The sequence below is a fragment of the Scatophagus argus genome, chromosome 9 (genome assembly GCF_020382885.2).
Source record: "Scatophagus argus isolate fScaArg1 chromosome 9, fScaArg1.pri, whole genome shotgun sequence".
Lineage (NCBI taxonomy): Eukaryota > Metazoa > Chordata > Actinopteri > Scatophagidae > Scatophagus > Scatophagus argus.
Window position 1 is genome coordinate 1,119,910 of NC_058501.1, and position 14,223 is coordinate 1,134,132.

Below are 14,223 nucleotides of genomic sequence, written 5' to 3' on the forward strand. Positions count from 1 at the left end.
GCACCCTTCACGGCACCCCATCACCCTGACAGAGTCATCAGCCAGACGTTCCCAGCAAACCCTCACTGTTCGTTTAGGTCTGCCGGATCTATCTGGCATCCTCCCCCACACCTGATCCAACTCACCACCAGGTGGTGATCAGTTGACAGCTCTGCTCCTCTCTTCTCCAGAGAGCCTAGAACGGGTCTTACATTGACAAACAAAACAGTAATGTGCTAGCCATTTTTGGCACTTGAGTGCCCTCTGATAGTGGAACAATGGCATTTCATGTCACTTGCACAGATCAGATGACACATGATGTCTATCATGGGGCCACCATAGCTCAGCTGGGAGAGCAAGTTTTCCACTAATTTTGTGGTTGGTGGTTTGATTCCAGACTCCTCCTTTACTAAAGCCCACAGACTGCACACTACAGCTTCTTCAGGAATTGCACAATCTAGTTTTTCCATCTTTTTAATGCTAGTAATATGATTTATATGGGTTGTTTATATAGCACCTTATACAATCAAAATTGTCTCTAGATGCTTTACAGAGACCCAGAGCCTGAACCCCCAAGCAAGCAGACAGTGGCAAGGAAAAACTCCCTTTTAACAGGGAGAAACCTTGAGCAGCACCCGGCTTGCAAAGGAGAACTATCCTGCTGATAGTCAGCTGGGTGAAGGGGGGGGAGAAGAGGTAGACAGGACAGAGAGGATGAAAGAGAGAGAGTGAGAAAGAAATATACATACAGTAAACATCATAAATTACAAAGGACAAACATGACAGGTTGTTATAATTGGAATTCTGAAGACTATGTATTGTATGTATTTGTTTTTTAGCTGATATGTTGTTTAAGTTAGTTATAATAGCACTACATAGAAGAACAACATGGACAGATGTTGACAGTAGACACTGGGTTTGTCAGAGGGCCGGATGCAGTTCAACATGTAGATCTGGATGGAGAGAGACCTGCAGAAAGATACAGAGAGAGAAAAAAAGGGAGGGAGAGACACAAAACTACGAGGAGATTATATGAATTATCTGGACATATACAGGTTTGAAATCATAAATCTTTAAAGCTCTGTGTAAGGGAAACTATATTTTAAGCCTATTTAATACAGCATTTAAATACTCATTATTGTGGTGGTGTTCTTTGCTGTTTTCTAATCAGACAGCTAAGCAAACTGTTCAGGAACAGAGCCTTGTTTATTTATGGTGAAGCAAAATGTTAATCATGTCAATATCACATAGTGAATTTTAATACTGGCTGTCTCTCAGAACAGAAAACAACTGTTTGTGACTGGGTCAAATACATCAGAAAATAACTTTTTAACATAAACCTGTCCATTCCATCCAATCAGCAGGCCAGTGAAAGCAGCAGGTGTGATAATGAAGTCACCAAAGGAGACCAGACCGGACCAGACTCTTCACTGGTCGCTTCAGGGCTCCTGCTTGTCGTCGCTGTTTTCAAACGATGTTGCTGTTCGCTTGGCTTGTTTGGACGTTGTTTCGAGGTACACTTGGAGGTCCGGTTCAGCACAAGGCATGGTCGGAAGGGGGAAATCCGTTTGAGACGAAACAAAATGCAGCCCCTCGCCCTTCATTCTACCATCTGCCCATGTTCCAGCACGCATCACGGCCACTAGTAGCACCGGAGCTGTTTCGGCCTGTTCCTCATAGAACACCGATTCCAGACGGACTGACTGGGTTGCTGTTACCGCCAACAAGACAACACCAACGCATCCAGGAGGCAGGTGGACGCGCTGTGGAGGTCCGCTGCGGTATGAGTGGAATCTCGGTGCGCGTGGATCGCTTACAGCTGCGCGCGTGGACCCTTCCATACCTGTTCCGACTGGGCTCGTGCGAAGCCAGCAGAATCAGCCCCCGCTTCCTGTACTTCCACTATAGACTGACGGAGTGCGGTGGAAAATCTCAGGTTGGGAAACCACACCAGTTGCAGATTAGCCTACAAACAAACTTAAATATAATATACAGACAGATTCCTTGCTTAATAGGCAGATGCAAAAACTATTGTTGTGCGACTACAGCTGTTAGTGTTAGCAAGAAATGACTACCAAGTGTGCAAAATCTCAAAGCTCACTTTTAATGTTTAATATTTTAATGTTGAGTATGAATGCGATTTTAAGTAGATTTGAGTATATTTAACTGGTGAGTTTGAACACTTTAAAGAGAAACTTAAAGTGGTAAGTGACTGACATGTTAAGTCAAATCTAGGTTATTCAAGAAATTAGGTAGTACTATAGACTTGTCCAGATTTGTTTTTTGTTTTTTTTAATTCACATTTTACAATTTTGTTTTTGCTGAATTCCGTGTTTTACACACATTTAAGCACATTCTGTCATGAGAAAGTCTGTGATCATGTGCTGGATAAATACATCAACATCTCAATTAGGAAATACCCAAATTTAATGAATATTAAGTTGGAAGCAGAAAAGATGTGCAAGCATAAGAATTTGAGTGACTTTGACAAGGACCACATTGTGATGGTAAGATGGCCGGGTGAGAGCATCTTAAAAACTGTTGATGTTTCTGTCTGCAATGGTCTGGACCAACCAAAAGAGGGCCATGGAGGGAAAATGGGTGAATGGGAGGCATGGTCCTAGGAAGCCAAGGTTCATTGATGCACAACTGACCTGTGTTGTCCGATCCAGTTGCTCAGTTTGCTGAAAAGGTTCATGCTGGTTCCAGCAGAAAGGTGTCAGAACACTGCATTGTGGTTTGTTGCTTTGGGGCTGCATAGTCACAGATTGGTCAGGGTTGCTCATGCTGACCCGAGTCCACCACCAAAAATGTCTACAATGAGCATCAGAAATGGACCATAGAGCAATGGAAGAAGGTGCCTGGTTTGGTGAATTACATTTTCTTTTCCTTTATTTGGATGGCCGGGAGTATTTGTGTCGCTTACTTGGGGAAGACATTGCACCAGGATGCACTATGGGAAGAAGGCAAGCTGGCTGAGGCAGTGTGGTACTTTGGACAATGTTCTGTTGGGAAACCTCAGGTCCTGCCATTCATGTGTGGTGCTTTGACACATACCACTTACCTAAACGCTGCTGCTGACCCTGCTGTACACCCCTTCATGGAAATGGTATTCTCTGATGGCAGTAGCCTCTGTCGCACAACAAGTTTCAGGTGTTTTGTGACTTGGCCTCCATATTCTCCAGATCTCAATCCAATTAAGCATCTGTTAGATATGCTGGAACAACAAGTCCAATCCATGGAGGCCCCACCTCATTATTTATGGGACTGAAAGGATCTGCCACTGATGGCTTGGCGCAGCATACCTTCAGAGGTCCTGCATGGATGGGTCAGGGCTGTTTTGGTGGCAAAAGTGGGTCTTACTCAATGTTAAGTGGGTGGTAAAAATGTTGGGGCTGAACGTGCCCATAATTGAGACTAAAACATAGCAGCTTAGTAGTTTTTTTACTGTTCATTTGGCACTTGTAATAGTAGAGAAAACCATGATGTTTATAAATTGCATCTACATTTTAGCAAATTCCATGATAATCACATTCTGAGATCTGCAATGCAAAAATCATAGTAGGTATGAAGAAGAGACATGTTGAAATTGCAGTAACTGCAAATGAATATAGCAAACAGAAGATATTATAAAGAAAACAGGGAGATGACTTACTAAAATGTGGTTTATATACAGTCATAAAACAGGAGATATTGGAATTAAAGCCTTTATTAGCAGCCTGTATTTAGACCTAAGTCACTCTTCATGGAAGCTAAAGGCCTCAGGCACTGTTTCTAACTGTATGATACACAATTGTTGTAAAGTAGATGTGGGCCAGCAGGTATCCTGTGGAAATGTATTCATACATGCTACAAACAATGTCACACACTATTCCAGTCAACATGTTATCCTGTAGCTGCTGGCAATAACTTGGCAAGGAAACAAAATGCACCAGAAAAGATCAGGTAGATGATGCAAACATGGATGTAGACAATGTGGAGTCCGGAATATTTTTGACTTTGCAAATGTTTTAAGAGAAAGTAAATGTATGCTTGTTAAACCTCAAGGACACAGTGTGCGTTTTGAATAAAAACATTGTTAAAGAGAACACCTCACATTGTGCCTTTAACTGCTGGTGAAGAACATCAGGACATGCTGATGCTGAAATATTAGCTTATGAAATCAAGGTTACACTTCCTATATTTTCATATTGAACCTCTCTAATCCCTTTCTCTCAGGTTATTGGTGGTCAGCTGGTATATGCATTTTCACTGTATTATACACCACCTCTGCAAGGCTCCGTCATCAGAGTTCTACCACTTAACCTTCCCATCCTCTGCCATTACAACAGGTAATTATTATTAAATTATTCATTAACCTGTGCTTTAAGGTATAGGTTTGAATGTTCATGATACAGCTAGTTTCTATTTGATATCAGCCAACCTGTTGCGTGTTGTCACCCCAATGATCATATGTACTCATCATGGAAAGAACAGTCAGTTCTAGCCTCTAACAAAACAAACTTTGCATGACATTTTTATCAGCCTTCAGAGGCTGAAAATAAAACGCGATGTGGTAGAAGAATATCTCCATGCACATATTCCAGGATTAATTTCTGTCATTTCAAAATACTTTTTTTCTGTCTCAGGTTTCATTATTCTTACAAAGTTGGCTTCCAACCCCAAGTTCAGCACAGAACCTTTATGAAGAACATCAGGAGTAAACTCAGCTTCAGCCTCATTGTCTGCAATGGTAATATGGCTACAGTATCTAAAAATGCTTTAGTGTCACAAACAATTTTGCAAGATGGCATGTTAGCTGGAAATATCTAAAACATTCACTTTGTTTTTTTGGGGGTTTTTTTTGGACATTTTCAAATCTCTAACTTCAGATTTTCTGTATGTTTTTTTTTTTTTTTTAACAGACCAGTGGGAGCCTCTTGCTTCAGGCCACTGGTTCTTTTTAGGGGAGCCTGTGTATTTTGTGGCCCAGGCAGGAGCTTTATTGGCTGGGGAGAGGCTTTATGTGGACTCCTGTTATGCTACAAGCTCCAAAGACCCAAACGGAATGCCCAAAGTGGATATTATTACAAATTACGGGTGTGTATCTATTAAGAACATGGCCACACTTTTCCAGTAACTGGTTTGTCACTATACATGTCTTGATTTGTGTTTTTTTTTATTATAGCTGCATGACAGACAGCAGGAGGGAGGGCAGCAGCTCCCGGTTCCTTCTGGGAGGAGGCAGTGTGCTGAGGTTCTCTGTGGATACATTTCTATTCAGAGAAGTCTCACAAGTAAGGTCAAAGCTGAATTTGACACCCTAACAAAACCTTAAAAGCTCTGCAATTAAGTGTTTTCACCTGTTCTGGCTGAATAGATGCTGCACAGGTTTGGCTGAGCCATTCTTTACCTGTAGTCAAAAAATGTCATGTGACATGTTACGACTTGCAAGAAAACTCACTAAGAAACCTAAGAGTAAGGAAGACCAATCAAGCAACCTTGTACACACCAGCAGAGAAGAGATCTTACCGGGTTAAATAAGTGCACCATAAGTGAACACCTGTGGTGGTGTGCCAAATTACACTTGTTAATCCAGATTATACAGAGATGACCTATTGAGTAGTTTCACAGTTTCAGCAGGCCACAGCCCGACACATATGCATCCCACACTGCAATACCACTATGTGACCAGGAGGAAAATCACTTAACATCAAGTCATTTTGCTTAGGGATAAGATTTTAGACATCTTATACATTAAAGTAAGCTTTTATGAATAACTACATTAACACCGTTTGCTGCTTAAGTCTTTCTTAAGATCAGACTTGATCAGGAACATGGTAGTGTAGAGGGCGTGATATGAGAATGGATGATTCATGTGCAGGCAATTACAAAACCGAGTTGAGATTTGTAAAAGGAAATTGCACACTGGCATGCATACAAGGGTTTATAAATCAGCATATTTTTTGGCACAGGTTCAGCTCATTTGTAGATACTTGTACATACCGGAGTAGACAGCTCACACATGAGCATTCAACCATTCAGGTGCAGCCTGGAAAAATTTCTTTTTTTAGATTAAATTCAGCTTTATTGTCATTACACATGTACAAGTACAATGCAATGAAATGTAATTTGGTTTCCTGTTTGAGATCATCATCTATTGACATCACCTAAGGGCACACACACAAGTATGTAGCAACTGCTTTTAACGTAACAGCCAATGAAATTATGACTTCTAAAACTTGCAAATTTGTGAATATTCAGAGAGATTCATTATAGACTGATGCTTTCAATAAAGCATCTTCAAAGAGATACAGTGTAGAGCCATGTTGAATGGCAAAGTAATTGTCTGTGTTTGCAAATGTATGCTCACTTCATTTGGTCTTCAAATGGCTGAGGAGTAAAAGGCAGGAAGGCCAAAGATAAATCCAACCATCAAGTTATACAAACATATTTCCACAGGAAGAGTTACTGTGAGTGTGTGCTCAGGTTTTTGCTGTCATGGAATTGTGACACTTTATAACAGATAAAACTTAAAATATAAATATTTTTACACCATTGGCTGTAGTTGTCATGCTTAATGATTTTCTTAACCCAGCTGGTAATATGACAGTCAATGATGTAATTATTACACTATGTGGAAAAAGTTGTTATTGCTTCAGAAAATACATCACATTGTTTGCCAGTTACATTATTAACTTTCATTATGAATGGAAAAAACTATGTGAAAACATTACATTATTGGCAATTATTACATTAAATTGTTATGATATTATTGGTTGTTATCGGTTTAACAGGGATGGAAATATCCCCACTGGACCCATACCTTCAGCAGGGAGTATAGCAGGGAAACATTATTTTGCCATTATTGCCATCATTAAAATGTATTCATATAATTTAGTGTTTGGCAGCATGCAAGATGAGACACCCCAGCAGTGTATTTGAGGCTTTTCATTCACTGTTTGTGTATAGGTGCTGTATCTTCACTGTTCAATGTCAATTGGCCTCACTACTTCTCAGGCCTCAAAGTCCTGCAACTACAACAGTGGTGCTGGCAGGTAAGCAGCCAGTGTTTTTAAGAGAACCGTCTTTGCAAGTATGACATGGTTGATTTAAAGTAAATTGTCTGTGTAGGGTGAAAATGACAATAAGATGCTAAAAATCAGATGAAAGATAATAATACAAAAGTAAACAATTTAATAAAACTATTTCTCTAATCGACTGTAAATAAAAGCTGTGGTTTTGCATGTTTTTAGCACTTTTGTCGTTTTATTGTCCAATTTAGTAAGCCGTATATACAATACTGTCTTACTTCTGCTTATAGGCATATAGCTTTGGTATTGTTAGGTGTGAAATACTGCGTAATGTGTTGTTTGTAAATACATACAATACATATCAGATCAGATCAGAATCAGAATTCCTTTATTAATCCCTGGAGGGAAATTCTTGTAATAGTCTACAGAATTCCAATTATAACAACCTGTCATGTTTGTCCTTTGTAATGTATGATATTTATTGCATGTATGTTTCTCTTTCTCTTTCATCCTCTCTGTCCTGTCTACCTCTTCTTTCCCCCCTTCACCCAGCTGACTATCAGCAGGATAGTTCTCCCTTGTGAGCTGGGTCCTGCTCAAGGTTTCTTCCTGTTAAAAGGGAGTTTTTCCTTGCCACTGTCTGCTTGCTCGGGGGTTCAGGCTTTGGGTCTCTGTAAAGCATCTAGAGACAATTTTGATTGTATAAGGTGCTATATAAAGAAATTGAAATAGAAAATTGAAATTTATCCACTGGTGCTGCTTGCAATCGGTAGATGTTGCTATAACAACAATGTCTGAATAACGTTACATACAAGCTGTCCTGTGTTGTGGCAAATAGAACGCATCGAACTTTTAACTGATGTGATGGCACTCTGAGGCGGGAGTTATGACTTATAAGCACAAATTGAATGCAGGGTAAGTGCTCAGCAAGATTCTCTGACTGTGGTGACTGTGACTGTGTGATTCCCTGTCCTGCAAGGACTCTCTTCATTGGGAGGTAACCCTGCAGCATGCTCTCCTTCTGCTCCAGGAGACCACTCCAGGTCACACAGTGATCAAATATACTCAGTAGCAATATACTGCACTTAACACTACTTGGCAAAATATGCTGAGTAATCTGTATAAATAACAGATAGTCTTCTGTAGGATTGGTCTCTACTTAGCTTTTAGCTGTTTGTGGTTTGCTTTTGGCACTATTTTGTGCCTTGAATGAAGCAAACCACTTGCCCTAATGGATATAATTGTTGTGACATGATTGTTCTTTCTTGCGTAGGTGGGAGGAGCTGGAAGCTGCAACCTCAGTTTGCTCCTGCTGTGAGTCCATGTGCACTGACATACAAAACTGTAAGTTCTGAGAACATACTGATGCAGAACAAATTACTCTAAATCACACCACACCAGCTGGCAACTGAAGTTTATCTGTGATAGTGATAGTATTGCAGTATAGGCAATTCTGTACATATATATAATATGGCATGCCATTCAGGAAATTAATTATAATATAGAAGCAGCTCGAGTGATCGAGTCAATCCACCACTGCTGCTCCCCGACACAGAGCACCTTAGCTGGATCGACTTGATCGATGTCAAAATCATGCTGGGACGGCGGAGAATGAAACCTTCGACCTCCCGCTGCTTCGTGTCCGCAGCTCTCCGCGGTGCTCGCGGTGATCAGCAGACTCAGCGCGCAGTGTGTACAAGCGGGTATCAAGGTTTTGATTGGTATCAATTTTAACGAGTACAAGTATATTAACGCAGTATCGCTATCAGTGCATCCCTAAATATGTACTCTATTAAGAGCCTAGTCTGTCTAGTTTTAAATAAATCCTGCCTATTCTTTCCTCTTTTGTCTTGGCACCTTTCTTGTGCAGGGGCGAACATTCGCTTGTGTGTTTATTAAGTCTTCATTGTTTAAAATAGCTACAACACGGGCGAAGATTGTACACGGGCTGTTGTGGGGCACTGCTGTGAGGTTGATGCTGATGGGACGGCAACGGCCTGGCCTGTAGGCCAAGGTCCACCCCGTTCCAGACTAAAAAGACAGCAAACTTCATCCTCTGAAGTAGTGTATTGGGCAGTTTGAGTCTCCGGGGGGTTTTGGCATTCGCCAGTGTGTTTATTAAATCTTCACTGTTTAAAATAGCTGCAACCAAATTGTGTGCTGGCTGACTCATTTCTGCTGCCTGCTGCACATAGCTAAAGATACAAGATGGTGGCAATGATGGTTCCATTCCATATATTCAAATATTAATTAATATATCTCCAGTCTGTTGATTTAAATTAAAATTAAAAAAAACACACATTATTGTTGTTTTGGGGTTTTTTTTTAATTTATTTATTGTTGTCCTTTCTGTCTTCAGCTATCAAGCAAACAGTGAGCAGTCCAGGCTGGTTCACTGGACAAAGGAATGGAAAGAAACCAAGGATGAGGGCATTATCTTCTCAATCAGAGGAAGGAAGAGAATGGATGGATCAAGATGCGAGGAGGGAAGAAATAATAGACGGTCTAGACCTTGAAAACATCCACACTTTTGCACAGGAGGAAGAACAGGTGGTTTCTGAGAGCACTTCTATGCTCCCTGCTGAGAATAAAGAATGGAGGCACAGTGCTGCAGTCAGCGAGCAAGAAAAGAAAGAAAAGGAGAAGAATGAGACAGAAGTTATGGTTGTCGAAAATACAAAAAAACAGCAGAGAGAATTGGAAATGGATGGCATTTTTTTGTCTGACCAAACTAGACCAGAGAAAAATGAGACCGTTCAGGCCAGGGAGGAGGTCCCTGGTACCAAAAATGGTTCTGTGAGTGCTTTATCTAGGGAGTATAGTAATGGTTCAACAGATGGTTCGGGTACCACCACTATTACTATGAGAAATTCCAGTATTGGTAGTGATTCAGACATTACAAAAATTCATGGTTCTACTAACAGTGTTTCCACAGCTGTAGTTCCGATTATTAAACTTTGCCCTAATATTGACAAAATGAATTGTAGTGTCACTGAGAGTGCAGTCATGCCTGAAAGGGCTGATAATATTGCTCGAGCTGATACTGCGCATGCTCCTGATAGTGTGGAGAGCTTTACCCCCTCTAATTTTAGAGCCTCATCTAGTGCCAATATATATGGTTCTGATCAGGATTCCAGAGTTTATAGGAGTTTGCTTGGTAGTAGACTTGACATATTAGCTGGGACACATTCTGCCACCAGTAAATTTGAAACGGACCCCTCTAGTTTTTCTGATGTCAGAAAGACCAAGCTGGAGTCCGAGAAGATGGACACTCTCCTGTGGTCAGAACAGGTCGAATCTGTTAATAAATCAGTGTTTGACAAGATACAAGAGGGGTCATCTGATTCCGTTAACAGCAAAGGACCACATGGAAAATATGATATTCCTTACAGTCTACAGATCAGAGGCTTAGAATCAGACCAGTCTGCTCATCCAGCTGTGTTTAGAAATCCTGATTTTGATTCTGAAATTGAAGAAACTCATGCTCTTCATCTTAGTCAGTTTACTGGACCAGTAAAGACGAAGACAGCAGTACAAAAATATTCCCCTGTCACTACAAGACTGCACAGTTTCCGTTCTGGTTCTGTTAGTTTAGAACACATGCATCAAGACAGCCCCGGTCATTCTGCTGTGGTAACAGTAACTACTACTGTGCAAGGCTCTGAGGGCAGCCAGTGGCCTGATAGGGAGCGGGTTGAGGTGGTGCCAGGATGGGGCATACAGATTTTGGGGTTTGTGGTGCCAACAGAGGTGGAAGAGGACCAGTAATGGATGACTTCTATGAAGATAAAACTAAGAGATTTGCTTTTGGAGGCGTTTGATGAAATAAGTGTTGACATTTCTATACTGACATTTTTTCAAAGGTTTTGGATTAATGGATTGTGATGGTCCTGTAGTGCAATCTAATCTAATTCTGCAGCCTGCCAAAAAAAGTTTTAATTGAAACTTATTATATTAAATTATTGTTGTCTGGTCCACTGCTGTTAAGATGTGAGGTCACTGCAAACCACAGCCCCTAAACTAATAACAGAGTTTAAAAACACCTGTCTGAATCAGACTCACTAAAAACTGAATATAATAATATGCTGGGTTGTTGTATTGCAGTACTGTATATTGGCTTGTATTGGTGTTCAGGTATGTCAAAATAGATGAGGAGCAGAAAGGGAGTTTTACAGGGGAGGTCAAGGAGTAGGTCATAGCGGGGTCCTGACCTGAATTCGTACAAGCACCAGTGGGAGGAAATTAGGCATTTCCTGATTTGAAGTCAATCTCATCAGGATGTTGACATGATGTTCACATTTGAATAAAACAACTTTTCAAATGAAGTACTTTTCAGGCAAATCTTTTAAGGACTGGTGCATATCAAAATGTTGCAGAACATAACGTTCACTGGACTGTATTCATGCAGACAAGATGATATTTAATGAACTCCTCTGCCCAAGCCCTTATCTACCTTTGCTGTGTGAAGTGATAGAAGTGAATAACTGATCATGTCTTTACAATGCGATGCTGATCCAAAACAGCTCATGCAGTAATCATCAATATTTGGAAACCTGAAATCTGCATTGATGAAATAAGTTGAACAGTTCTACACATGATAGAACTGAACTGAATAAACAACTATTTGATCATTACCAGTGTGGAATTGTACAGCTTTTTTCACGTTTCAAGAAATCAAAAATCCTTGCATCTGAATTTATGTAAGGGATAAGGCCCAACAAGTCTGCAGGGGTAACCATCCGACAGCACCTGCAAAATGTAAGACACACAAGACGATGAGGCACGTGAAATTACTTGAAACAGCTTTATTTAATTAAAAATTACTTGAAATGCTTAGTGCGAGAAATATTTAAATAAGGTAAGTATAAATTCATCACAAATACATAATTACTTTGGTAAGTAGGATAGACAGATAGATAGATACTTTATTGATCCTAAGGGAAATCCAATTACTTAACTTTGATTACAGCTATTGACTGAGGGTACATAGCCTGTTACTAGAGACAGATTTATTATATCTTGTTTCCTGGGCAGCAGAAAAACAGTGGTGTCGACTTAATTGGGAGAAGGTGTAGTCTGTTCGTCCTTCCATTAACGGGCAAGATCAGCTAATTTGGCACAGCTATCTCTGGATCTGGTAAACCCATCCCATCCCATCGCCTATCCAATTGGGTTGTGGGGTGGCTGGAGCCTGTCCCAACTGACTATGTCCCCCAGTGAGGAGTCATACTTTGAATTCAAACTAAACACCTAGGTGTGAAAAGTGACGTTTTGGTGCTTATTCAAACAAATGGTTGTAAAACACTGGCTTCAGACTTCTGGGATGACATACAGGCCTCTCTACTATTAATCTCAGCACATGGCATGGGATCTCAACAACACATTACAATGACTTCTCAAGACGAGTTCACTGTTTGATAAAGCCTGTAGGATTACATCATCCTCAAAAAGCGGAGATGTAATCCTAGGGCCACCAAAACTGACTCCTTCCGCCTCTTAACCATTCCTAAAAAGTCTGTAAAAATTATGGACAGACCCAATGACAAAAGGCAGCCCTGGCAGAGCCCCACCCTAACTGACTATTTCCACATTTGAGGTCAGCAGCTCCCCATCCTTAATGGCAGCCGTGGCCTAGAGGTTGGAGAAGCGGCTTGTGATCGGAGGGTCAGCCCGGTTCAATTCCCCCACCGGATGGGCAGGAAAAATTTGGGTGTGGTTGGAGTGATTAATCCAAAAAATGCTCCCCCCCCCCATTAGCCGGCTGATGTGTCCTTGAGCAAGGCAAGGATGCTGCCCACTGCTACTGTGTGTGTTTCACTGCATGTAATTTGCCGGATGTTGCATGTGTGTGTTCAACTAAGGATGGGTCAAATGCAGAAGACGAATTCAGAGTGTGTATGTAAAAATATATATGCTGCCAATAAAGCTGATTCTTCTTCTTCTTCTAAACAAGGTGAATGAAGTGCTACTTCCACATCCTGAGCTGCCAAACCATTTGCAACAATTTCTTTGGGGCTGACCAAAAGTCTTACTCCATGGGCTTACCCAATTCCTTGATCCCAGAGTTTTTGCTTCTGCAACTGCCTGAGCCACACATATTTGGGCCCACCAAGGGTTGTCAGATGCCTCTGGAGTTCCACAAGCCAGCCATGCCCTCTAGGACTCCTTCAGCATGAGGGCACCCTTCACCTATGGTCTCCACCATCTGGTCTGGGGATTTCCGCTAGGACTGGCATCAGCGATCTTCTGACCACCACTTTGAACTTACTTTACTTTATACTTTATTGTCATTGTCAAGAAACAATGAGATAATATGCAAGTATCATCCAAACTGGCATAGCAATACAATACATTAACAGTTTAAATAAAGGTAACAGGGGGAGGAAGGGAGGGAGAGGGACTGGAATTATGGAAGTGGAAGTGTGGAGTGGGATGAGTGCTGCAGCAGTGCAAAGACCGGTTCACAGTTAATGTAGTTGAGTGGAAGTGTGGAGAGAGGGTTAAGTGCTCATTGAATAGCCTCACTGCCTGGGGGTACAGGCTGTGGCTCAGTCTGCTGGTCCTGGCCCAGATGGACCTGAATCTTCTCCCTAAGGGCAGCAGGTGAAATAATTGATGTGCAGGGTATGCTGGGTGCCGCAGGATATTGTGCACTCTCCTCAGACAGCAGCTGATGTAGACAGAGGTGAGACTGGTCCTGATGGTTCTCCCCGCTGTTTTCACCACTTTCTAGAACACCTGCTGTTCAGCCTTAGTGCAGCTGGAGAACCACACTAACAGTCCATTGGTCAGCATGCTTCCTATTGCACAGTGATAGAAGTTCACCAAGAGTTTTTGAGGAAGATTAGCTCTACTCAGCTTCCGCAGAGACACTGCTGGGTCCTTCCTATGGCTGAGGCAGTGTTAGTGCCCCAGGTCAGATTATCTGTCACAGTTACGCCCAGGAACTTAAAGCTATTGACCCTCTCTACCACCTCACTTGCAACGTAAAATGGAGGGCGCGTGAGCTGTCCAGATTTATGAATTGTTTGTTTTATTAGTTGAGGGCCAAATTGTGTTCAGTATACCATGCTGCCAGCTGTTCAGCCTCCTTCCTGTATGCAGTCTCATTGTTGTCAGTAATGAGGTCAGATACAGTTTTGTCATCAGCAAACTTAATTATGTAATTTGAAAGGAGGGAGGCAGAGCAGTCATGTAAAAAGTGTGTAGAGTAGTAGGCTAAGTGGTAGTG

At 41.4% G+C, this 14,223-nt stretch overlaps 1 protein-coding gene across 2 annotated transcripts; it reads left to right on the forward strand.

Moving 5' to 3' along the window:
- The first annotated feature begins 1,160 nt into the window (after positions 1-1,160).
- LOC124064662 lies at positions 1,161-11,621 on the forward strand. 2 transcript variants are annotated; one of them, XM_046399308.1, is made up of 8 exons: positions 1,161-1,915; positions 4,198-4,310; positions 4,608-4,711; positions 4,884-5,058; positions 5,147-5,255; positions 6,931-7,016; positions 8,266-8,306; positions 9,352-11,621. In XM_046399308.1, the coding sequence occupies exons 1-8, from the start codon at positions 1,454-1,456 to the stop codon at positions 10,758-10,760; spliced, it is 2,499 nt and encodes an 832-aa protein (XP_046255264.1). In that variant the 5' UTR covers positions 1,161-1,453; the 3' UTR covers positions 10,761-11,621. The 2 variants fall into 2 exon arrangements, with proteins under 2 accessions (XP_046255264.1, XP_046255263.1); XM_046399307.1 differs by having other exon boundaries at positions 1,163-1,915; positions 8,266-8,336.
- Positions 11,622-14,223: the final 2,602 nt, after the last annotated feature.

Bases quoted from the DNA above. Each gene is read 5' to 3' on its own strand.
- LOC124064662 (XM_046399307.1), top strand. From the start codon at position 1,454: ATGTTGCTGTTCGCTTGGCTTGTTTGGACGTTGTTTCGAGGTACACTT. The intron at 1,916-4,197 runs GTTGGGAAACCA...CCTTTCTCTCAG, and splicing joins AGTGCGGTGGAAAATCTCAG to GTTATTGGTGGTCAGCTGGT. The intron at 5,059-5,146 runs GTGTGTATCTAT...TTTTTATTATAG, and splicing joins GATATTATTACAAATTACGG to CTGCATGACAGACAGCAGGA.